General features: G+C 39.4%; 1 protein-coding gene across 4 annotated transcripts in view; it reads left to right on the top strand.

The window, feature by feature from the left end:
- Positions 1-26,350, top strand: part of mtrr (5-methyltetrahydrofolate-homocysteine methyltransferase reductase) — a 35,059-nt gene extending 8,709 nt beyond the window's left edge. For 3 of the 4 annotated variants that reach the window (XM_008438627.2, XM_008438625.2, XM_008438626.2), the window contains exons 10-15: positions 3,082-3,124; positions 5,382-5,550; positions 5,956-6,074; positions 14,412-14,504; positions 21,393-21,587; positions 25,030-26,346. In XM_008438627.2, coding sequence (XP_008436849.1) covers positions 3,082-3,124; positions 5,382-5,550; positions 5,956-6,074; positions 14,412-14,504; positions 21,393-21,587; positions 25,030-25,174 — 764 coding nt within the window. In that variant the 3' untranslated portion in view covers positions 25,175-26,346. Of the gene's footprint in view, positions 1-3,081; positions 3,125-5,381; positions 5,551-5,955; positions 6,075-14,411; positions 14,505-21,392; positions 21,588-25,029 lie in introns of all 4 variants that reach the window. The other variant, XM_017301985.1, reaches the window with a different exon arrangement.
- The last annotated feature ends 644 nt before the right edge of the window (positions 26,351-26,994 follow it).

Genomic DNA, 26,994 nt, shown 5'->3' with positions numbered 1-26,994 from the left:
CCCCCAAAAAAAAAAAACAAAAAAACAAATGAGCCAACGCTGACACAAGCAAGTCCACCTCTGGATGGCTAAAAATAGCCAAAAGGAAGGTTAAGGATTTGAATCAGATTGAAATTGTACGGGGTAACCTTTGGGAGGCCGTTCAAGATCAGAAACTCTCGATGGAACTAAATTAAATTCAGATCTGCAAAGAAGAGTCGGCCAAAATTCCTACACATTGACACGAGAGGCTCGTTGGCATGTTTTTGCACACCCATAATGGCAGAAAGTAGACTTGGGGTGGGTTTTGATGGCCCCCTTTTTTTTTATTGCTCTTTCATTAATAAATGATTTGTTGAAAACTGTACTTTAGGATTTATGTGGGCTATATTTGTCTGATATACATATTTTTTGGGACATTAAGCATGTGAAGTGTGGGGGTGGGTGAAGCAAAAACAGAAGAGATCTGTGAATTCTTTTCCCTCCGACAAATACTTTTGTCCTAAGAAACTAGATCTGCACCATACGTCACTGCTCGTTTTAATTTTACTCCAACCAGATACATTAAAGTGTTCCGTTATATCGGTTTTTAAATGGAACTCGTAATCTTTCGGGTGCTTAGGTTTTTAAAACAGTTTGATGAGAAATCCTTCTCTAATGCTAACAACCTCCCTAATTTTTTCGTGCAGCCAAATAAAACGATCCATAAGTCTCCGAAGGTTTACACTTTTACCCTAAGCGATGTTGCTGTCTTATGTTGTAGTCCATAAATAAACAACAAAAAAAAACCCCAGTACTTTTGCATAGAAATTTCATCACAGATGCACATGAAACAGATTACACTAGGTGCACTGTGATCTATGATTCCCCAGAAAACGATAATTTCAGAATACATTTCAGGGGATTCTAGGGGTAAATTTGTTGGATGAGAATTCATGTTCTTTTTTCTCTCAAGTGGATAATTCAAAATGTGCCCTGTGGCCACTTACTGGTAAAAAAAAAAAGAAAAAAAAAAGAAAGTTTCGTGTGAGAAAGTTTTTGAAGATAGACATCTTTCGAATGGAAGAGAGTATCATCATGTCGCAGTACTGCAAGATGATGGATTGATTTTGTTCTGCTTCAGACATGTCCTGTCACTCAGTGATAGAAAGGCAGCAACTGGAGCACCGCGCAGGTGTATGGGATTGTGTTAAGGTACATGATACACCTTCTGATGGAGAGGTGTGAGCTTTCACTGACGGAAAGAACCGGATCAGAAGTATCATCCAAAAACATCTGGTTTTGCTTTGCCGTTACTTTGACAGTGTGCAGTAAAATAATTTATTGCCCTTGAAACTTTTGTAAAGTGGAAGGAAAAGGACTTATTGTTTTCAGGTTTTTTTTGTTTTGTTGTTCCAAATAAAGTGCGGTGTGTATTTGTTTGCAGTCCTGTTTACTCTGATACTCTTAAATCAACTCAATTCAAGTTTGTGCAGTTTATTTTCAACGCATAGCAGTTCATCATGCCGGAGTGAACGCACAGCATCAAGAAAATCAAGAACCGCTCCAGATAGATCTTAGTCAGGCACAGTTTAAAGCACTGCACACGCCGTCATCTGAAAATACATGGCAGGACCTTTTTTGTATGTTTCTTTTTTCTCTTTTCAGAATTAACAGAGAAACTGGTTAGAGCCCACACTTTTCAGATTTTTATTAGTTTACATATCGAATATTGCTTGTAGTTGAAAATCCTGCACTACTATGTGTGGATCTCTCCAGTTAAATTCCCACAAACACCTTCAAGTTTTGGGATGGAACATGAAACAAAATATGAACTTTTTTTTCTTCAAATGTTATACATAATTAACTGTATTTTGTTTTCATGGTGTAAAAACTTTCATCATTGATGTTTTTAATCCATCTTGCTTTGGCTTAGCCCTAATTATTTCTTAACATTTTATTCAGATTCTGATTCACTTTGATTTGCTTCAGTGCTGCAAACACATCGATTACAGAAGAGCAGCCAGAGTTCTTGGTGCATTTTGTTGATTGCAGCATTAGGGATTTTTTTTTTCTGTCCCGAAATAAGAAAGCTTCATATTTTTGTGTTTAGTTTGGTTGCATTTTAAATAAGATATTCTTTTCACATCAGTTTATGCTGGAGCTTTATTACATTTTGTAGGCAGTTTCCACAGAAATGTGGCAACAAATCTCCCGCTGCTTTGAAATACCTCTGTTTTCTTTTTTTTCTTTTTCACTGAAGTCAAATACAGTCAGTCCTCTAGCTCTGAAATCTTTGTGCTGATCATTAACACTGATATATTGACTGCTTTCGCTACTCACTTTGCTTCTCGAACGTCTGCTTTCTCATGTTTTTGGAAAGCAGAGGCATTTAGTCAGAGGGACAAATGGATGTCAAACTGCAGAGCTGCTTCTCGGGCGCTTTGAGCCTTCCAGATGAACCCAGAAAGAGATGGCAGTGGAACAAATTCAGTCCAGCTGTTTTGTCTTCGTGAGCAATTTCCATGTGCCATTGTAAAACCTCAGCTGGTTACATTTGCAGCAAATTTACTCATTCCGCTGTCATCCATCAGGCAGATCCAACTAAAACGCGAGCGAGCGCGGAGATGGCGCGCCGCATAACTCTCATCCCGCCGCCTTCTTGCGTGTCTAATGAGCGGCGCAGGTCGCTGCTCGGAAACCCTGCGCTTGTTGCTACAGGGTCAGAAATATCTCTGTACTTTTCCTGATTTTCTCTGACACCTCGTCACGCACATTACCTTAAAAAGGGCACCTTCATGCCTGGCATTGAAATAAGCTGCGCATAAGCAATCTGTTTCCTACTGGCTCCACATCTGGACGCCTGGGATTCTATAACCCTGAGTTTGTAATTTCATAAATATAGAAATGTGTCCCAGAAACAAGACCGTAACCTGGGTGGGGGTTGGATGGGGAGGGGGAAGGGGGGTTTATTGAGGATAGATTGGTATAGGCAGGATGTCTCAGTGGACCACGGTGACTTTCACATATCTCTTTTTTTCCCTCCTCCCCTCTGCTCTGTCATGGGTGTAACAAGATCTTAGCGAGACAACAAGATGATTGACATTTTTGCTTGCCTTTCAGAGCTTTTGCCAAAACTGCAGCCCAGGCCTTATTCAGCAGCAAGGTAAGTTGACAGAAAACAAAAAAACAAAAACAAGTTTGTTCTGTTTGTATGCAGTTGTTCCCCGACATCCACTTTTTTTTTTTTTATCTGGAATAACACATGTCCATAAGTGCATGTCTTACTTTTTCCTCTGACGGATTGTGGGGAATTACTTTTTTTTTTTTTTCCTGATTTCTTCTGGGTATTTTCAGGCTCTACAAACAGGGAAGATTAGGGGTCCCTGCAACAGCTGTAATAATTTAGGAAAAAGAATTGAATTGCTTGGTCCCTTCAGCCCTTTAGCCTTATTATATTGCCGTGGATTATGGTTGGCCAGTAAATCTTCAAGTTTATTTATTATTATTGGGCCATATTGAAGCTCAGAGTTTGACTTTACATTGTGATAAAATGCTTTATGAAACCTATTCGCATTCATTACAGGACATGCGCGGTGCCATGCAGGAAACAGCAATACTCGTTGCAGATTACCGTGGATCTGATGGGTGTTTGTGGAGATTTTTTATTTTTTTTCCTACACAACTGATTGGACTTTAAATATTGCATAGCCTTTAGCCAGTTGTGCTTAGCTTAAATAGGTCGAGCATTCCTTCTTTTAGCCTCACTTAGCTCGTCATTGATTTGCTTGTCCTTTCAAGCTACTGCCTATTAGGCTCGCTTTAAAGCTCATGTGGAACAGCAGCGTCTAATGCAATGTCAGAACTTCCCCAACTGCTCTCATTAGTCCCGCACTTTGGCTGCGTATTTATGCACAGGGGTACGCACGCGTTTGTGTGGCGAGGCGGGGAATGGACAGGAGAGAGGGTGGCTGTAGTTTATCAGATGGTGCGCAGACATTAGAGACTTGCATTATTGATGCTGTGGTCAATAGAGGTCTCCAGTGGCCCACAGGAACTGGAAAGTGAAGGATGAGAGGAGCACATAGTGCTGTAACCAGCAGCAGGGATGAGAACACAGAGGCGGTAGAGACACATTTACTGAAGCCAGGCAAGCAGAAACATTTACGATTATGGTCACATTTGCTGGTGCCAGGCTGCAAAGAGTATAGGGTAGCCTAACTAACTCTGGGGGAAAATGTGTTAAATGGTAATACGTTTGTTTTTGGATAGAAAATAGCAGTAAACAGCCCTGGAAAAAGGAAAGCAAATGGGGATTTAATGTATGAATTATCTGCTCTTTCTTAGGTACAATAGTTATAAGTGTTCAAAGAAACACTTGGAGTTGCTTTTGGGTGTACAGTGTGCACCCCGAGACCCAAGGTACATACAGGATACATTAAAGCCTAGAGTTTAAAAAAGGGCGTACATATTTCTCCCAGGACTGTATCTCGATATTAAATAGATCGTGGGTAGATGGGTTGATAAATATTAATAAAAGTGCTTTTACTATTGCATTTAAGTAATTCAAGAGACACATTTTCAGTTTTATTAAAAGTCATTGAATGTTAAAATTATGCATACATTTTTCAGTGTTTATTTCATGCTTCATTTGCTTCACTGCGCCATGAAATATAATAAAATATTGAATAGTATGAAATATAATGTGTCTCTGCAGTTGCTTAGATACACTCTTAACATCCGATTGGTTAACCTGCGCAGCTTGTTAGCTTCTGTTCATAGATATTAACCAGAGCAGTGGAAATCCTGCCTACTGATCCTGATGCTAAGGACCTGCTGATAAAATAAAGGCCTCCAACATTTAAACAAATAGTGAGACGATAACATATTCCCTCTGTAAGAAATATTTTGTATATGCAATGTATTTAGTGAGCATTTATATGGAGTTGTCCAGCATTTGTGGTACATTTAAATTGACTGATACATATAAGAAAAATTTGTGGCCCAAAATAAACTTGTTTATTAAAAATTTGTTTCTAGTCCTATTGTAATCAGAAGGTCTATAGTTATTTTATTTATAAATATTTTAGTTAGTACAATGTGGCAATTTCTGCATTTGATTAAAAAAAAAACGCCAAAGGAAAAAAAATAATTCTGATTAGTTTCAAAATTTTAAATGATTTAAACTTCACATTTATAGATAAACAGGCAACTTTTGTTAGCCTTTTATCGATACACTGCACTGTTGGCTATTCGTGAAGATTTTTCTCTTTTCCTTCCTTTCATTCTCTGTATTTCACCTTATTTTCTAATGTCTCTTTTTCTGTTTGCCCATTGTTTTCTATATTTATGCCTTATGCAATCACTCACTGTCCTTCCTCTCTGTTTCCTTGTCTTGTCCTCTCTGGGTTCATCTCTCGCAGTTCCCATCTCAGGCATCCGGAAAAACTGCGTTTTGTCTTCAACGTGGTTGAGTTCCCAGCGTGCTCCGGGAGGCCCGCGGGCAGGCGAGGCTTGTGCACCGGCTGGCTGTTTGACCTCGTCAGTCCTGGCCTGGTTTTCCCCGAGAAGGCCGAACTGGCTCTGCCAAAGGTAATCATTTTCCAGGAGAGAATAAGACGGAAATTACATCTAAATAATCTCTTAAGTGCCCTCGTGAGCCGATGAAATGTTCAAGTCCCATCGAAGTTCAAAGCCTCCTTCCTCCTGAAATGTGTCGGCTTGGATTTAAGCTCTATTTAATACACATGTTCTGCTTTGGAAACTCTTCGGGGTAACAGGCAGAAACAATCCGCTTTGGACTGCTTGTGTGCGGCTAATTAAAAAGAAGAAATTGCCCACTCAATGGATTCCAGCTAAATCACACATTTTCTCATTAGAGCATTTTAGAATAATGAGTAGATCAATTATTAGAATTGCTGGGCCCAAAGTGGCTTTACAGCACTGTTGTAATTAAGCTCATTATTTTAAATGATTTGTAATGGTTTCTGACCTCAGATTCATGTGAGTTTGAGACCCAACTGCTCCTTTCGACCTCCCTCTGACCCTTCACTGCCCTTCGTTATGATTGGACCCGGAACTGGAGTGGCTCCTTTTATAGGCTTCCTTCAGCAAAGGTATGACATATGGATGTCTGGCTTGATGGCTGGTTGAATGCATGAACAAGCTGAGTGCCAGACCGACTGATTGAAGTTTTTTTTTATTATTAAAGTTTTTATTAATGTTTCAGAGCATGTTCACAACCTTTCCCAACCCCCCCGCCCCCAACACACCCTCATGAAATAAAATACACAAACAAAATAAAACCAAGCAAGGGAGAAAAAAAAAAAAAAAAAAAAAAAAAACAGGTCAGTGCATTACAAATCAATAAAAGTTTCACAAAAGATTAAATATCCTCGGTGTTAGCAGAAACAACCACAGTAAACAGAAGTAGTCACTCGCTAGTATTTTCCAAAACAATAGGCCAGTAGTACCCTAACTTGTCCCCATGTTACAGGAGAGGAAACAGTTCCAGGATTTTTTGAAGTTCTCCATRTCATCATTTAGTTTGGCCAACATTTGTTCATATGACACTATTTCCAACATTAATTCCAACCAGTCCTTAATATTTGGAGCGRATGGAGATTTCCATAATCTGAGGATTATTCTGGCAGCCGTGACCGTCCCCACCTGCATTACAGTATTTTGGTGTTTTGACATATTAGGCATCACTGTTTGATCCCCCAACAAGCAGAGTCTTGGTGACATAGGTATCCCTAAACCTATCCACTTTCCAACGTACAGCAATACTGTTTTCCAGAATGGGAAAATTAGTTTACATTCCCAGAACACATGTATAAAGGTTCCCGGGTGACATTAAAACTGATTGAAGTTTTAATGTCACTTTGCAACAACAAGATTGCCAGCAACCTAACCAAATCAGTTCTCCAGATTCCTTTCACTGATTTACCTTGCTATAAAAGAACAATGGAGTTACATTCATTAAAGAACTCTTCCACATTTTTTTGTGCTAAATTTAGTTTTGTTGCCACTCCCAGCTTTTTCCCCAGATTATATACACTGCTCAAAAAAATAAAGGGAACACTTAAACACTTAAGTGAACACTTAAGTGTTCCCTTTATTTTTTTGAGCAGTATATAATCTTCTCCCATAAACTTTCTGTTAAATGTATTTCTTTTTATTAACGAAATGCTTTTTATTTTTGGCTACGATACAAAAACAAAGTCACCTCGATATTTATTTAAAATAAACTGTTTCTCAAATAGTAAATCTTCTTAGCTTCAGTGAGCAGCCAGTTCTAGTTTTCAAATATATCTGGGTTCTTGGGTACATTTGGCCAACCTGTGACTCACTAAGACCACATTAAAGCTTTTCTGTTGTTGATTTTTCAGTGATTATCAAATTTGTTAGTGTTACTTCACACCTCTATGTAGGAGAGAGACTTTCCTTGGAACTTTTTTCTCTCCTTTTTGCTGTCAATCAGAAGGTTTCAGACGCTCAATTTGGCCATGAGGTGATTTGAGCCATTCTCTCTGTCCAGGGTGGAATAATGATGCAGCCATAGATATTCAGTAAATTTAAAAACAAGAACCAGATGCACAAGTTTGAATATACTGTAAATATTTTACTGCCCACATTTAGTTAAAATTATATTTACAGTTGAAACCAGAAGTTCACATTGAATAAAAAAACACACACCTTTTTTGTCACTTTCTGAAGTTATGTCAGACCAAGCTTCTCCTGTTTTTGTTAGAATCACAAATGGTTTTTTTATTTACTAAATGTCACAAGAATACTTGCCAATACTATTGCATGTGCGCACCCATGTAACAACAAAAATGTAGTCATTTATTTTTTTGTAATGTGTTGTTTGATGAGTGGACATGCTGCAAATCAGTTTCCCATCGGGAACAATAAAGTTTAGTTTTAGTTTATTAGTTTATTTGAAACAGGGACAATGTGCAAAAAAACATTCATAAGAGATGCTTTGCAACAGAGTTAGCTTAAGATAGTTTTCATCTTTAGCTCTCGAGTAGGAAAGTTAATAATACAGTCTAAAACCATAAAACTTGCATTGAAAGTCTCTCTATATCCTATAAACTTGCACTATACAAAGTCGTATATTGTATTTTTCGGACTATAAGACGCTACCTTTCCTCCACACTTTGAACCATGCGGCTTGTAGCCCGGTGCGGTTTTTCTGTGGATTTTTCGACTGAGATGTTTTCAAACTAATTCCCCCTCATCATGGAAACCACACGAAGAAGTTCATATGATGCAGCTTTTAAGTTGAGGACTATCAATGTGGCAGTACACATCAATAGCCGCTGCACATAAACTCAGCGTGAACGAATCCTTGGTTCGGCGTTGGAGACGCAGGGCTGCGTCCTTAATAGCAGATTTAGGACATAGCTGCTTCCTTGTGAAAAGCCGAGAGCGACGGAGATACCACCGGCTACGTTTCCAGTTTAAAAACAAAACAAAACAACAACAAAAAAAAACTTTGTGGGTGCAGCTCATAGTGAGGTGTGCTCTGTAGTCCAGAAAATGCTGTAATTACAATATAGACAGCACTAAACATCACACTTCTGTTCTATAATTACTAATGTCAAGCTTACAGTTTTTATTTTTCATCATTATCAGCAGCATGTCTTGCTGAAGCTCTCTGTAAGTGCTCCTTGGCTCTTGCAAGAAGCACCTGGTTTATGGTGAAATTATGTTCTTTCCACTTCCGAATAATGGCTCCGGTTCCACTCACTGGAACATTTAGATGTTTAGAAATGCCTCTCTTTTATTTGCAATGAGTACGTTTTGGAACAGTAACACTTTTTTGCTTAGGTCTCTTTGCCTTCACTAGTGGTACCCCTCCGTGTAATGGTTTGGTGATGACAAATCCTTTTATTGGCCATCAGTTAATATTAAACCACCTGTTACTGGCTTGTGCTCGCAGCACGGATGCTTCTAAATGCTGACAGATTTCAGATGGTCTCTTAGCTTTCTGGACCAACAATTTCCTTCACATGCTCAAATTATATTTATTCTCTTTGTTATTCCAGAGTTTCATTTGTAACTTCATTTGTGGTGATTTGATTGCTTTGCATGTGTAGATTATTTAAGTTGCATACCAGCATCTCAAATAAACTTCATGCTAATATATATATTGGAAACATCAACATGTTACTACCTATTTTAGCAATTGTGTAGAATTTTTGTGAGAGAAAATCCTTAATGAATTCACAATAATATTCAATCAAGCCATTTGTTGCATTATCATTACATTCTGGATAAAGAACTATTTAAATGCACTGTTTTAACCATCTACTGGCTGCTTATTGTAATTTAAGAAGTCCCTGTGATACAAAATGTATTCTTTTTTTCTTTAAAGTAACTTTGAACAAGTCGTGGTTCTAACAACCCCACGAAGCACAGATGATGTTAAAAGCCGTCTCAGAACTTAAGTATCTTTCCTTCTACAATTATAAAATGAACAAAATAATTGAACCTTTTGAAGTGCTTAGAAGACTTTTCCATTTTTTCCCCATCAGCAGACCATTTAGAGGGCAGTCCTTCTAATTATCTGTTCATAGTTAAAGAAATTATAATTGGGATGCTTAAACTTTGCCTGCCACTGTGAAACAATGCACTATTTTCAGATCTCTACTTTGAAAGTGTCCTCGTCGAGAGCAATACATAACGCACTTGAAACTTGTCACAGTTGTTTGCTGCAAAATTAACACCTGCTGTAAGCTGGTAAAAATGTTCATGTCAAGTCAAAGTGGCGCAGACAGAGTGACATGTACTCAGCCCTGCTGAAAATGTGCCCCCCGTTATGAATATTCACCATGTTGAAGTAGTGTTCAGTGCACATCATCTCGCATATTTTGAAGCAACCTGCAGAGACAATTAGACGTGACGCAACACAGCGCTTATAAAAGTCCGCATCACGTTAAGTTGTAAATCTAGAGGCGTGGGCTGCGATCACGTCGGGGATTATTCCGGATGCGGTCCTCGTTCCTGCAGGAGTAAATCTGTCCTACTCAGACGGGCACGTTTATGACTCCCGTAATAAAGAGCGCCGATTCAAAGCCGCGCGTGGGGTGTTATTGATTCGAGAATAAAAAGTCCAGAAGGTGATGGCTGTGTTAATGGCTTAAATCACTGCTTGTAATTGCTGACTATGTGGTGTGAAAATACTGGCTGTCAGCCAAGTCGGATGCAAGTACAGTAGGTTCTTACTAATTAGTTAGAACAACACTTGCTTGGGTTGAGGGGCTCATTGATTTAAAGATAAACGTGAAATTTTAGCTTGATGTTAAAATTGATGCTTACTCGAAGGCAAAGGAGTGTTCATACCCCTTGTTTATTTCCCCAACTATTAGCAAATTACAAACTTCAGTGTATTTCATTGGGATTTGGTGTGATGGACCAACACAAAATAGTCCACGGTGAAGGCCACAACGTACTTCATCCGAAGTGCCAAAACAGACTCGTCGACTTAGACCCACGACAAAAGAGAGGCATCTACCTGCCAAACTTGACACCAAGCCCTGGTACTGAGCTCTGTGCAAAATGTGTATGCGAATACAAACAGTCCGCAACCACGTGACAGTGTGTTGACTATTTGGCTTTGGATGAAGTGTGTGGGAGCCTTTATGAAGTCGGAAGAAAATTATACCCTTTTTTTTTTTAAGGTGAAGAAAAGGATCCACACATAATGACGCTTCCATCGCTGTGTTTTACCAAGCGAAAGTGTACAGATTCAGTGTTAGTTAGTTTTTTGTGTGGCTTAAACCGCTGGATAGGTATGAATACTTTTGCCTAGCACCGTAGCTCAAAACCTCATGAGCCAGACCTGTCAGGTAGCTTCAGTTTGACGGACGCCTCTCTATCTGAGCTGATGTTCATGCATTTAACCACAGCTGCCGTGACTTGTCAGAGAGCCGAGTAAGCCCTTTTTTTTTTTTTCCCCACTGCTCTTCTTTAGTCAGACTGACATGTCTAAGTCGTGGGTGGCTTTGTGTAAATGAGGTTGCGCCCCAGTCAACTCCAATTGTCTCTAAATCCCAGCGACGTCTGCTGTGTTGTGGCAGGTCTGCATCAGTGTGAGATTGCTCTGAGAGGTGACACGGCGGTGGTTTGACGGATTGTCTATGGCAGGAAGGCTCAGAATGGATGACTGGTCATCTGGGGTAAGGTGGTGGTGGAGGAGCCGCCGGGATGCAGAAGAAAATGTTCCAATGCTGAACGGACCACACCTTTAGAGAGGCTTGTCCAGAAAGAAGCACAGCACTCTGCGGTTTTCCAGTCTTATTTATGTCTTATTCCAGTGGGGCGACTATTGCTCTTTGTAATGTTAGACAAAAATACACATGTAGGCCCTTTATTAAAGCAGGGTGCTCAGGCATCAATTGCCTGTAGAGGGATTTGTTTCATAATACAATGCGCAGTCCTTCATCAAATTCTTCCAAGAAACTTCAGTTTTTATTTTATTAAATTTCCTTTATTGATCTTTTTTTTCCTCTCAAGCAGCTCTTTGCTTCTACAACAAAAACCCTGCAAAATCGATTCATCAGCTCAACTGTCCTTTCCTTCTGCTCCTCTGCCGTCTCTCTTATCCTCTCTGCCTGCTAGCCCCAGATCGTCCTGGAGGATTATATGAACCTGTCATGGCGCGGCATTGTCGCAGCGTCTAACCCGAGCTTTCCAAACAAAAGCCTTGCCGGCCGCCGCCGCTCTCCGATAGGAGATAACAATCGGCGGTTTGTCAGCGGGGCGCCATATCTAGCCTGCAGGCACGAGGCGGGTCCTGTTTGGCAACAAAACAACACGGGAACGCTTCGATCTTCCTGCCTCTCCTTTATTTTCCCGCCCCCACTGTTAATCGATGGCCGTTTTCAAAAGTACTTTGTACAAGTTAAGAGCGCTGGTAACAAGTGAGAGAAGAGTCTCCAAATGTCAGAGGCTCACTTGGGGTGTACCGGGAAATTACAACGATGCGCCCGCAACTCCCCGCTTCCCGTCATCTTGTATTGATAACTGTTTTTATTTTTATAATAATTATTGTTATTTTAATTATTCTGTCTACTTAGCTATGAGCAAAAACAACCAAATGAAAGTCTTGTAAGCAATGATTAAGCTTTAATCTTATTAGCAGTATTTAAAAGCCCCATCTTTTTGAAAGACAAAACATCAGACAAGAGTATTGCTGGTTGTGCCTACCAGCAGCCATCTCTCATAAATTTAGTATGACAGTTTGTATGAGCAGATATTTATCTTCCATTAATCATTCTGAACAGTCAGTTCGCTATAAAAAAAGAAAAAGGGCTGACTGTGTATTGGAGTAATTGTGCTGTGTACTTTCTCTGAGCTGATGTATTTGGGGTTTGTTTGTTTTTTAAATGAACACCGCCACTCAGATCTACCCTCATGGAGCTGCAAAGATAAAGATGAAAGATATGAAATGATTCTGGTGTTTGCCAAGTCTTAACCTCAACTCCCTTTGCAGTTCTACCCTACCCCCTTCTCCCACCCGTTGATTATCTGAATGGTGCTGATTTAGACCCCAAATGGAGTTCTCCGCGGATGCCGCCTTTCCCCTCGGGATCGTATTGCAGGGCTGTTATAGCGCGGGTATGTGATGTGATGTGATTAGTATTCAGGGAAAGGCGCCGGTGTGGTCTACTCAGAATGGAACCCAGGTTTTTTCATATTGGTATTGATCCCTTTAGGGCGGACGGCGAGAGGATGGGGAGAGAGAGTGACGAGCCCCACTAAAATGAGTTTACTTGAGGCCGTTGGCAGATCAGAAGAATCTCGTCCAGGATGCTAATGGATAGGATCTGAACGTCCCGATCAAGTCAGCCACACAGCTTTGCTACGCAGCCTCATGCAACAGCATACAGTTCAAACAAAAGGGTTTCTAATTCACCGGTTCACTTTGTATTTAATTAACAGGAGAAAACTTTCGCCGCGGTTTTCACAATCACAGCTTTGTATTGATTTGCTTTTTTCCCTTCAAGCTAATTAGCGTCTGGCCTTGACTAGCAATTGATTCATCTGTTCATTTTTCTAAAAAAGAAAATGTAATTTATGTAGTTATCGTTCATCTAAACCTGTTCGTAGACAGAAAATCATGTCCGGTGTTCAAGATGTACAGTTTATATTTACTCAGATTTACTGTATATAACTGCCTACCACTGTACTGTTATTAGCAGCTCGATAGTTTGTGACATTTTTTCACGTCAATCAGTTTGTCATATATCAGCATGAATACATGCATACGTAAATAAAAGAGCAACGTTTTGATGAATGACTCAAAATAAACGCAGTCGAAGATGTACGCTTTATGAAGAAAATATAACCTGATCGATCAATTTCACTGCTTGCGTTGCTGATTGATAACTCCATTTAAAGAGTTTACTCTCAGATTTTGCTTGAAAATCTCCCTAGGATTCAGTCCATGTCTGCATGTCTCTGCTGCTGATTTTGCAGGATCCGAGTAGCACTCCACTCCTCCTGCAATGCCGTCAATGGTTTTCTAATTTTTGTTTACAATATCGGTCCACGATAGAGTCGCAGCACTGAAACACTGACTCATATTCTGTCCATTTTGCCTTTACTGTCCTTGGCTTTAAAATGTCCAAATAAATATATCCCGTTGTGAGCTGGCGTCTGCCGGATTGCACCAACTCAACCATGGAAAAAGGATGGGATTTAGAGTTGGCATGATACCTAATGCTTATTTATTTATTTGGTTTGAAGAAATACAATGCGAATCATGACTACGTAAAGTAATCGGATTTCTTTGTGTCAAAAAGAGGAGAAGCAGAATCGGTTCACTTTGTGTTTGCCACTAAACGGATATCAGGCAAAAGGGATGTAGCAGGGAAGGAAAACTGGCTCAGCTGATCTCCATAGATGGTCATTTCAGCTATCCACAAAAAAAGGGGTAGCAGACAAAGATAAGTTCTGTGGACTTTCAGCCAACTAATCGCATCATGAAAGATTTGGGGTTAGCTGTTATCTGGGAGAGAGCTGTCACCACAGCAGCAGGTGTGTGGCACAGATAACCACATCTTCATAGCTGCTTTGTGGCGCTGTGTGGTCCACAGGGGAATGTGGGAGGTTTGCCAAACTCCAAAGGAAACACTTTTTGAGGACAGGTGGACAAGAAACACACACCGACGATGCCCCGTTTTCATTCTGCAAGACATTTATTGTGTTTGAATGAAATGTAGCCAGAAGTGAAGTATAACGTCCTCGCTTCTGCATAAATGCTCATTTCCTCATTTTGAAGCAGTCGTGACTCTCATTGTGCTGTCATTACAGCCGGTTTGTAATTGTGTCGCTCCTCTTCTTTAACCTCTAGTGCGAGGAAGGACTCGCTCTCTTCCATCTGGCCTGGTTGCCCGCTTGTATTGATTGACTGCTAACATCCGGTGTTTGACTTTCAGAGAGGAAGAGAGGAAGGAAAACCCAGAGGCCAAGTTTGGTGAGACCTGGCTGTTCTTTGGTTGTCGCTACAGGGACAAAGACTACCTGTTCAGGTAAGCTGTATATACCCAACGTATTCCCTGACTGGTCACATACGTGCAGCCGTTGTTTGAAATCTGTTCCTTCCACCTCAATTATTCTGAAGGTTTTACTTAGATGTAGGTGGATGAATTTGATTAAAGTTTAATTAAATAGTGGAAAGAAGATGCCATAGCTGAATGAAGGTAAAGCTAAATGGAGCGACACAGCACCAGAGAAGAAACTGCTCTGGTAATATAAAACCAAATGTATTTTTTCTTTTACCTTGGTGTCGTGTGCATTGAAAATGTAACACTTTACATCACCCTGAACTCGCTGTCACACACTGAACCGTACTTCTACAGTATGGGAAGAGAAACTGGTCAAAATTGGTTGGAAGACAAACAAAAAACAGAACAATTGCTTCTAATAAGAATAAGAAAAGACCTGGGAATTTGGCAGAGCTTCACCTTCTAAGGACAACGAGCCTAATTTTGCACAGAAGAAACACCAGAACTGAATTTTGTAAATGAACAAAGCTGAAAGAGATTTTTTTCCCCCCCAAAAGTTTTGATTCTATAACTGCAGCAATAGATGGTGGATAAATTGCAGTGGGAAGAATATATATTCATGCAACTCTTTTCTGGTTTTCAAGTGTAAAATGTTATTTTAACACAAATATCCTTATATTTACTATTCACAATAATACACCACATTGTTTTGGCCTATAACATAAAATCTTAGCAAAATATCCCGACGCTTGTGGACACAAGACAAGAAAATGTCATACACGTGTCTTTTCTGTTGTTATGTAAAGCAAAAGTAAGACATTTCATGTTCTGAAACTGCCAATTTTTTGCTGTGGTTTCTGCTTGTTTTGGTTTTTACAGCTTTCGTTTTGAGTCCATTTTTATCTTCTTGTTGTAGTACTGGCCAGAAGTTATTTATATAACAAAAAAAAAAAACAACTAAAACCACAATCCCTTCTCAGCACCACTATAGCCATAGATAAAGTTAGCAAGGAGAGGGTGGCGGCAAATAGAAAGATTTCCCCTGATGCTGCGGGAGACCAAACAGAACGTAAAAGTGGAGACGGCATTGGGCTCTAATTTGTCATCTGGACACAAGGCCCACTCCAAAAGAATGCTAATGTGTGCTGCACGTCTTCTGCATGTGTAACCGAGTAACAAATGTTGGGTGTCAGCGTTCTTTATGGCTTGTACTGCGGTTGTTGAAAGCCACTCTTGAAGTGATTTAGTATTTACTAACCGTTTGAGATTTAAAGAAGCTGGAGTAAATCACAAGCTCTTTTGTTCATTGATGGGAAAGTTCTTGGTTTAATTCGTTACTATGACATAAATGATGAGATTTGACCAAAGGTGCGCTGAATCTTTTGTCTCCTGCTATGTAGTTTTGTCCAGGATATTGGATAGGTTTACCGATTCAGATCTGCAGATGGCTGTCGCTCATCTCCACCTCTTTGGCTTCTGAATCTAATGCTGTTAAGGTATTTTATACCCATTATATGTCCACAAAAGCTTTTACATCTACTTCTTGTCTGGAAGCATATTATTCCAGCTCATTCTACAGTAATTGTATTGATGTGCATCCTTTTTAGCAACATTTGTTGCAGAGGTGAGAAATAAAATCAGGACTTACTGTACATCAGTTTGTCAAAAACAGTTGGTCACAAGTTTGCGGCTTGCTAAAGTTTTTACGCACATATAAAGTGAAAACAAATTAAATGTAGTTAAAAAGTTGTCAGTGATTTGCAAAAATAAAGCAAGAAACAGATGTTGCACTTTTACAAGTGTGTTTAAAAAAAAATGAAGTGTGAATACTGACTATGTCCTTGCAAACATAGTCACACTATACAAAGAACTAACCAGCTGCTTCAAATACTGTACAAGAAAATTTCAATTAAGATTTTTCATGCTCATTCCTACATTTTTCTATCATCAAAACGTGCAATATCATTTTCATGTATGTCAAAAATGGGTTATTAGATTTCTTCACAGTTTTGTACCTTGGATGTTTTGCTCGTTTTGTACCAGATTCTTTTTCTGGAACCAAATCTTTGTCCGCTACAGGAAATTTTGAGTCTACTTGGCATCAATTTCTACGTGTTTTGACTGCTGATTATTTCATGTGGTTTTTTTTTTTTTTGAGTGAAGAAAATGGTCACATATGTCCATAGAGGAAGGTAGGAATGTATGTTGACTGGTCAATCAGTATTCGCATAGTCAACTGTCTCAAATAGTGGCAGGAAGCAATATAAATAGAAACAAGGTGCAATTCAAAGATTTCAAACAACAACATACTCCCAAGGATTAAGATGTGAACATTTTTTTCATAGTTCATCTCCATGGACCTTGGTTAAGATTAATTAGTACAAAATGGCTGATGTGAAATAGCGGTCAACACGGGTTCATGCTTTGTATATAACAACAATTGTAAATACAGCTAATGGTTCTGCTGCCCAGCCTCTGTCTCTAAGCACACCACTATCTGTGCATCCACAGCCTGTCAGCTCTGTCAGCTGGCTGGGCAGATTCTCCTACAAAACTAGCCGTCAGTTGTCATTTATACATCAGTAGGGGTTGCCCTTTTCTACACTGAGAACCAACAAAAAAGAAATAAAAGCCCCGTATCAAAGGACACGGAAAAAATAAATATATAAACGTGCTTTTCCTGGAGCGAGAGACGCTCCATTCTCAAGCTAAAATGATTTCATCTAAAAAGAAGAGGTTGCAGATGATTGTTTTCTGTTGGCTGTGTCCAAGAGAAATCTGTGAAAATATGCCGGCAGAATTTTCATCGCCTGTCTCCTGGTACTAAATCCACATTCACCTGAGCAATACTAAAGGTCTATCTTTTTATTGTAAAAAGACTAGAATTGGAAAATAAATGGATGGCCATAACTTACTGTAAGCTATCATCCAGCGAATATATCCTCCTTCTTATTAATTTTCCTCGGCTCGACTCTCTTCTGGCTTCATACTAATTGGTCAGCATTTCCGGTAAGGGCACCGAGCGTTTGCTGAATAACCCCGGCGCTGATGGAGCTCCTTTGAAAGATGAAATAAAGCGAACGGATTAGCATCGTTAATGACACAAGAACAGATCACAGAGGATGTTGTTTGTTTCCTCTCCGTCTCTCCTATCCCTTTCTTAAATAGTAACTCCCAGCCAGGTAGCGGGCGTTGTTTGTTCACAGTGTGGGCCTCTGTGATGAACACCCCCACAGTGTTGACCAAAGTGATTAGTCTGTGCTTTATGAGCCACCCGTGAAGAGTTGTGCTCAATTTAAATAGGTTAGCAGAATGAGAACAACATGCCATCAGCTAAATGCGCTGCCCGCATTCATCTCTGTGGGATTTATCTTAACGCAAGTGCAATTTGACGTCTGCCTTTTCACTACTTTGGTTTTTGTTTTTTTCCCCCCAATGTTTTGGACGCTCAAAGAAAAAGTTGAGCTCCGGTCCAAAGAAGCGGTGGAGGGGGGGTTGCAATTACGATAATGTCAAAACAGGATGTGATCAATTCTCAGATAAAGGCCCGAATTCAAAAGCGGGATGCGTCGCAATGCGACGCAGCACTTAACGTCCCAGTTGGAGACTGATGCCTGTTTGTCACATCAAATATGCTTTCCTCTATTCTGCACTTATCCTTCACCCCTCCCTATGCTTTCCCACCCTCTTTACAGCAGCTGATTTCATGCTGTAGAGGAACCTTGACTGGAAAATCACACTGGGCGTCTTTTCTAGTCTTCGATACCGCCACTGGCTTGTATGCGTAAACACAGCAAGTAGCCTGGCATGTGCAGAATCCTCTATCTATTGTCTGCTTCTCAGAACGTGGCCTTCATTTGTCATCTGTCTGTTTCTGCTCATGGTGTTATCAAATCCGAGATGATTTACACACACACACGCACGCACGCACGCACGCACGCACACACACACACACACACACACACACAACAAAAAACACAGTGATTTCTGTCTCTTATTCACCCTTTTTGTCTCATTCATCAAATGTCCAAATGTTCAGGACATCGGTGCAAAAGCAAAAAGAAATTCACACGAAGCAGCCCTTTTTCAGCTCAACTCCTTTTAAACTGTTCTGCAATTTTGAATCGGTTGTCATACCGAGGCCGGAACAGTCGCGCAAACAAGTAAAACCAATCAAATTTAATGTGTTTATCAATATTACAAAGGTAGAAACAATGAACAGATGAAATCAGCAGCTCTGCCCCTGGTATTACAGCAAAACGTTGACTATTTGCTGCCGTCAAAAATCTCATGCAGCTCATCACTGTCACTTCCTTTCTAATTCCTTCCCATTGAAAATAAACAGACATTGAAGTTCATCATTTTATTCATGTTGACAAAGTATGGCTTCTACCAACCACTCAACACCAGGAGACTAACGCCACGTTACTGTTTAGATGATCTTGAACTGATGGTATTTGTATCAATTCATCTGAGCCTCAAGCCTGTTGCTGCCCCCCACAGGTCAGCTGGAAAGGACAATTTCCCTATTAAAGTAACTTGATAAGTTAGCAAGTGTTAAGGGTTACTTTCCCTTCTTACTAATTTGTCTCTAAATTCAACAAACTTGTTGGTCAAACAATTAGGTATTGTTTAATGTCTGCTTTCAATTACAGCTTGTATAACAAGTATTGCAGGGAGCTGATAAATGTGGATCTGAAAGAAAACAAAGAACACAAGGCTCATCGCGTTAGTATTCACACCACTGCTTGTGGCTTTATATATATGAAAAAAAAGCTTATCTTGGTCTTGGGGTTACTTCATAACATAGACCCCCTAAGGCAAAGACCTTCACCCCACGATCTTAGAGCTGTGGCTTGTTTTGTTGGAGTTTGGCTGCGTGTGTGTGTACTCTTTCCGACTGCTTAGCTTTAAACAAGATGTTCTGAGCTACAGTAAACCTCACCTCCCTCAGCACCTTCCTCATCCTCCAATAGCACCCCAGGCCCTATAAAAACACTGAAATAGAAGAGCATAAAGTTGGCAAGCAGAACACCGACAGGGAGTAAGGTTAGACCTAACTGGAAGGATGGGTGGATTGATTATAAAAGATTGGTAGAACAGCGACCCGACCTCACTCATGAAATCCGGATCCCAGTTTTGCATTTCTCTGGTTAGACGAGTTAAATTGGTTGTCTGGCACGGTTTTGTTCAAACCTTTTCTGATTCAAAATGCTCGGAGGGTGTTTTTTTTGGCTCAGTGAATCATGGCATTACCATTTAGCAATATGCCAGTGCCATCAAGGAAGAGTAAAAATCAACTCAAAAAGCAGATAGTCCAGTACTTTTTGGCAACATTTTACTTCATTTTTAAATCTGTGGTGTCACGAAGCCCTGACCAGAGCATCTGAGATCACAACACCTACACACACCTGTTTTTAGTCACACGGAGTTGTGTGTACATCTCTTAATGTGCTGCTCTTCCTGCCCTGATGCTCCCATCACTTTGGAACAAGGAAAATCTGAGCTCATCAGACCGCATGACCTTTTTCCAAATTGAAGCCTTTCCTGGCTTTCAAGTGATAAATAGTTTCCTTAAGGCTACACATCTGTTTACTCGGAGTAGTCTACGTTCGTTGCTATTCTTTTGTGTGTGTTTCTTACATAAAAAAAAGAACAAAAAACATTTTTTATAGTAGCATCATTTCCACATAGAGAAACAGATTATCAAACAGAAACTTAAAAAAAAAATTTACAATTAAAAATTCTAACACTTTGCATATTTGTTTTGATCAAGGAGACGAGATTCTTTTCTGGACTTTTATGTCAAAGAATCAAGGCAGGTGGTTCATGCTCAATGACCAAAGCCAGGCTGGAAACAGGAACGTTTTAACACTCAGGTCTTAGTTGTATATCAGAAATGTTGCGTTTGCTCCATTATTTGCTGCCCTAACTTTCTGTTGTATTGATATTTAGAAACTGGCCTGGTTATTTCATTACCTTTGTTGCCAACATTTTGGCATTCATCTCTGTGAAAGCCTGTCCACGACCCTTCGTCAGTGTTCTAGATGAAGGAAAAAGAAAATTATTTTTCTGTCCATTTTATGAAATGGACAGATTTTATGAAATCTCCTTATTTTTTTATGGTTAAAATTGTTTTCTAAACAGTCCAAATATCCATTTCTATTGATGGAAAGAGGCTTTAAAAAAAAAAAAAAAAAAAAAAAACCAGCAGTGACCTGCCACAGGTGAGGGAAGGGCAGAACTGCATCATCCTATCCTCTAATCACTTCAGGACATTGTCTAGCATTACTTTTGTAAAATCTTAGACGTTTTGAAGTCTAATATTTATATATACCTTAATACCCATAAATGGCTCATGCCTTGTTAGTATGAGTATGTTTGGTGACTGTGGCTTCAGCACAGTCATTAAAGCATTAAGCAAGACCTTAGATGGAGCTCTCTACTCAGGGAGATTGATGGTTGTTTTCTATTTTCTGCATTTTGAAATAATCACTTGTCACTTCCTTACCAAGGTTACTGCTGATGTGAGCCCCTTCCAGCTTTATGCAGATGCACTGTCTTTACCCTGACGTCCTTTGACAGCTCTTTGGTCCATGGACAGGTGTGCTTTCTGTAAATTGATTAATCTCGGCGCTTCATGGGATTTTTGCCTGATGCCACGTAAATAATTTCTTAGCTTTTTGTAATGCATTTTTCAGGATGTTTTCTTTATCTGTCCACATCAAATTAGGACTATGACAAAAACGAAGTGAACAAACTCATTAAAGGACAAGCTACGTTGCACCTTCTAGCGTTAAACCTTAACAGCTCCATTTGCTTCAACAGCTGAGACGTGGCTCTCCTGACTCAAATTTGTTTTACATGAAATATGAACTTACTGATTGATGTATGGATTCAATGTCGTTCCAGAGAGGACCTGGAGAACTTTGTGTCCAGCGGCACCCTGAATCACCTGAAAGTGTGTTTCTCCAGAGAGGACAGGAAGGATGAGGAGGAACCTCCCTCCGCAGCACAACCCAGATACGTCCAACACAATCTGTTGCTCTGCTGCCGACAAGTCACCGACATCCTGCTCAGACAGAACGGCTACATCTATGTCTGCGGGTAAGGCCGACACCGGTCTTATTTTAATCCTAATCCATCCTGAGTGTTTCTTGTCCTTTTCTAATCTATTTATCATTTTTCCCAGCATCCTTCTGCCAAGGCTGTCTTATGTTCTGGTTGTTTCAGTATTCAGAGTGTCATTTTTCAGGGTGTTCACACAACGGTGGTAGAGCATCTCTGCCTCTGCTTCTTCCCTTGACTTTAAACTCTTTTCATGTGTGATGGTTTTTTTGGAGGGGGGTAATTAGTACTTGATCTTACTGCACTACAGACTCACATTGTGTATAAAGTTAATTTTCATTCGGAACTGCATCATTATTGTCATTACAAAGTGGACAAATTAATTTTACAAGAAAAATCACCTGAACATGTGGAGCCAGCACAGCAGCATAGGAAATCTAATTAACTGTAGCTTACCAGCATAATTTCTTACAAAGGTGAGGAATAATTTTATCGTTTGAAAATATTCTTCAATTTTGCTGGAAATGAAAGCAGTAGCCTAAATGACTCAATTTTGGTGTAGCACAAAGATAATGCTCTAATAAAAACAGGTACTGCAGATATTTATTAAATTAACCTGCAATACGTACAGACTTGCACATAACTTGTATTAATTTGCAATGATCGAACCTGTTGAAAAGCTGTGTGTTTGTCTGAGGTTCTTTGGTTACCTCATGTAAGTCCAGTGTGACCTGATGACATGAATATATGTTGCCCTCTTTTGATCTGGACATTTGTTGTTGGAAGGGAGTCCTAGAAGTCTGCCTTTTTGTCCTTATTACTATATGTTTGGATATATTTTGTTTTTTTAATTGAATGGGTGAGGTATGTTGCAGAATTAAATACTTTAAATAAAAAAGCTCACTGTGTAAAAAAAATATATTTTTTTTAGCTTTCTGAAATTAGCAGTATTGGGTTTTAAGTGTTTTAAATAATTTTTCTCAAAAAGGTATTTGTTTACTTTCCTTTGCCAATATCAAACCAATGTTATACTGTATCAATGCTAGAAGAATTAGTGTAGCTGCTTGAATTTGATCCTATCCAGAGTTTCTGTTGGTGAAACCAGAGTATTTTTGCTCCAACATGAAGTAAACAGGATCAAGGAAGCAATTTTTATGTCCTGACTACACATCAGCTTAAAACCTGCTTCGCTTCTTCACTTGTTTCTCAGTGTACATTTAGCATCACATAAACAGATATGTTCTTTAATATACTCATGCTCTTCTCTCGCAGCACCCAGTACAGTCTATCCTTAAGTTTGAATATAAAATGTGAAAATCCTATGCAAGCAGTCCTTTTTAAACATGCTCAACTCACTAGCAGTATGGCAAAAATAAAATCATAAGCTAAACACCAAAAACAAGTGTTGGTAGTTGAGCTTAGTCAGGGACTCCAATACTGATCACACCTAAATGCCTTAATATTTAACACTTTATGTTACTAGTAAACTCTGTAATGCTTAAAAGAACAGTCTATTAATAAGTGTAAATGCAACAAAAATTGTGGTCCCTGGTATTCTGTGTGTTTTTTTTTTCCCCAAGTAAATCCTGCTTACCATGGAGGAGTGTTCACCAATTACCGGTGAAATGTCTGCCATGCTACACTGATTTTCCCAGGCACTTTCAGACTTTGTGGGTTGTTGTGTTCTTCCTTCCTCCTTCATTACACCCCAAAGGTGTAGGGATTCAAGCCAGGCCATACATCTTATGTTCCCCCTTTTCCTCTGTGCTTTGGAACATTTTCATTATCCCGGTAAAATAATATCACACCGTGTTGAACATGTCACGGTCATTTTAACTGTGTGACCTGTTTCACAGGTTTTCTGGTACGTCGTTAAACAAACAGCAAAACGGATAAGGCAGTATCAAGCAAAACAACTCAATGTCAGCTGTCGACGAGAACTACAATGTCTTTGCAAGAAATAGCAGCACCAAATGGTGTTTAATTGTGTCGCTGAAAGAGAAGGAAAGCAGACCTTCAACTTTTTGTTTATAGAAATATGACAGATATGGCATGCACTTATATTCAGCCCCTCTTAGTCGACACCTTTCACTGCTGCGTGCCTTTTTAAGTTACGTCTCTGCCGGTGTTGCACATCTCGAGACAGAACATGTTTCCTGTTCTTTGCTCAAGCTCAGCCAGATTTAATGGAGAAGAATCAGTTCTCACCTTCTCAGTACTGGATTTTATGCCACGAGCACTTATGATGCCACCGTGTAATCTCTTCAAAATCTTTTTGCAAGTATGCAAAAAAATAAAATAAAAAAATCATTTGTGCTTGACAAATATTTAATTTCTTTTTGGTCTACTCTTGAACTTCAGTTCTGTGCCAATATCTGCAGAGTTCAATTTTTTGTTGAAGAGATATACTTATGTGTGGTGTGTGAAAACAAATCCGAGTTGTTAAGCTCGTGTGCTGTGGTGCCTCGCTTACAAGGCAGATCTCACTTTTTAAAGATACAAACATGAGTCATATGATTACAGATGCCTTTGCTGCCGTTTCCTCCACTGTGATGCAGCAGTCTGCTCTGTTTATAGTTCATACATATCCTGCTGTCCTCCCTCCCTGCAGCATTACAACACTTGTTTGTCTCAGTCTGTACAAATTGTCCCTGTCAGAACAAAGAAAACATCAAACACTCGTGGGTATCAAACACGCCAAATCCTGTCAACGTTGTAAAGCAGCTGCTGTACATACCACATTATTTTTCCTGCTGTTTCTCACTCCCCAGCTTTCCCTCCTCACCTTTGAGTAAATTACCTTTGAAACATCAAAACCGTGTGAATTTTCGCAGTCATGGAACATCTTCGTCTTTCCGCTGAATCTCTGCGGCAGCAAACTCGAGGATTTAGCCAGGAGGTATTCTAGAAATGGCAGCAGTTGTGGAAAGTGTTGGTATGTCACAGTGTATACAGAGTCTTGCAAAAGTATTCATACCTTCGGCTATTCTAACCTAACAGAGTGTTTGACACATTGCAATTACGAAATTCAGTGAAATACGTTTAGATTTCATGTAATAAACCATCAAAACAAAGCAAATGATTGTGAATACGGAGGAAACTAATACATGACTTTTATAACCTTTGTAAAAATGGTACCAATTGCCTTAAAAAGTCAAACTAACCAGTACCGTCAACCTGTTACTAACAGAGATGTTCAGTGAAGGCCTCAAAGGCTTTTTAGGGAACAGCAGTGAACAAACAGCATCATGGGACTCCTTCCATTTCACCTACATGCGATATTTTGTGTGTGTATCACACACAAATCCTACAAACGTCACTGAAGTTTGTGGTTGCAACATGGGAAAAAGTGAAAATATCCAAGCGATATTAGTTCTGCTGCAAGGCACTTTAGGAGGAATGATATTTCCTCCTAAATATTTTAACACAGTACTATTTTTTTTTTTTTTTTAACATATGCATTTTTTTTCTCTCTTCCTAGGGATGCCAAGAACATGGCCAAAGATGTGAATGAGACCCTGATGGAGATGATTAAAATTGAGCTTCAAGTGGACCAACTGGAGGCCATGAAGACACTGGCAGGACTCAGAGAGCAGAAGCGCTACTTACAGGACATCTGGGCCTGACTGGAGATGATTAGATACAGGATTTTTGCTGCATTTGCTGGACAAAAAAAAAAAAAAAGTGCAAGATATATATTTAGCCTTCTCAGCTGTAACCTCTTGATCCATAAAATTGTCGCTGCAGACGCTTGAAGGTAGTTTACGCCAGCCAATGTCACCGAGATAGAGTGACCCGTGTGACCTGTGGATATCAGTTCAGTCCACCTTCCTTGCCTTTGCTGTTTAAACAGAGCTGACCTTGGTCAGCGCTGGAGATTAGCCCAGCGGTGTGAAAAGGCTTTTAGTGTAGACACGACGCCTCGGTTTGTCCTTTCTGATGAAAAGGCATTTATTACTGTCGGCCTTAATGGAGTGACTTTGATGAGACCTGAGCGCGGGATACTTTTCGCACCTTGACAGCACATTAATCTGTAGTTTTTTTTTTCTGTGTGTTTTTTTTTAAAACCGCGGTCATACACAAATAAAAATGAGTCATTCGAGGACGGGGAAATTGTTTTTCTTTCTTGAGTTTGTTCTTGTTGTCTGTTTCAACTAAACGTACCGCTGCTAAAACTCGGATCTGTCACTACTTTTGTATTTTTTTTTTCTGCTGACTAATTTAGAAGTCTATTCTTATTGATTTGATGTTTTTTTTTTTTTTTTTCACAAAATCCCCTGTGCTACAATTATTGGCATCCCTACAGTTTGTGTAAAACAAAAACAAATTTAATTGAAGGTTGTTTTTGTATTACTCATGTAGAAAATGCTATCTTGGAAATTTTAATTCATTTCTTCTTTTCCTGAATATGAAGCGCTCATGTGAAGGCAGGTTTATGACGGAGATGTTTAGTGAGCCAACCTTGTGAAATGTTCTCACAGAAGACCGAATGACCTCCTGTAGGTGAAGCCAGGGCTGTTCAAGGATTAACAGGAGGGGAGCTTGTAATTGGCATCAATGATTTTACTTGGAGTAAAAATAAATAAATAAAAAAAAAAAATAGAAAAGAGTTCTTCAACTGTGATTTTAATGTTAAAATGTGCTCAGATTAAAGGTTGACCTTTTTCTGAAATTTCACTGTCAGATTATGTGAATGCAATGAAAGATCAATTTATTTCACATAGAAGTGCTAATAAGCTTTTCTTTTTTGCATGTATCACACCACTTTTTTGTAAAAAAAAAAAAAAAAGTTCGATTTAGTGTTTTTTAAATTTTTTTTATAAAGGTTGAGTGTATGTTATGCTTATAAATACTGCTCAAAAAAATAAAGGGAACACTTCAGTGTTCACTTAAATGTTAAAGTGTTCCCTTTATTTTTTTGAGCAGTGTACTTTTACTTTCCGCAGAACTGTAAGAGGTTTAAAACTAGTAAAAGTTCATTCAAATTTGCTGAGTTTACGCATCTGTCTGTTTTTTTAAAAAAAAAAACCCTCTCCGCTGAAACGTCCAGTATTGGTTCGGTTCGTCCTGCTGATTGGTTCTGAGCGGACTGAACATAACCTTGTTAGCCACAAAGCAAGCATTATGTAAATGTGTTTCATTCTGATGTATTAAGCGGAACAAGGTGTCTCAGGGCTTTCATGAGCAGCGTCCGCTGAGGATGATTGACTTTGTAATTCTGCTGAACTTTTTACCAAAAATGTTTGGGGGAAAAAAAAATGATGGCTAGCTTTTTTTTGGGGAGGGGGGGAGGGGAGGGAAAAAAAGCATAATATGTATTCTTCAAAGTATGCCAAAACCCAGCAGAGTAATATATTTTTTAATCATTTATCATTCCGGAGTGCTAAAAATCGAGAACAGAGCGTTGCAAGTCTGAGTGATAATGAGCCGGGTCGACCAAAGCAAT

The sequence above is a fragment of the Poecilia reticulata genome, linkage group LG20 (genome assembly GCF_000633615.1).
Source record: "Poecilia reticulata strain Guanapo linkage group LG20, Guppy_female_1.0+MT, whole genome shotgun sequence".
In the NCBI taxonomy this organism is placed as follows: Eukaryota; Metazoa; Chordata; class Actinopteri; order Cyprinodontiformes; family Poeciliidae; genus Poecilia; species Poecilia reticulata.
Note: the sequence above shows the minus strand (reverse complement) of the source record. Positions and strands in the feature narration are given on the sequence as shown.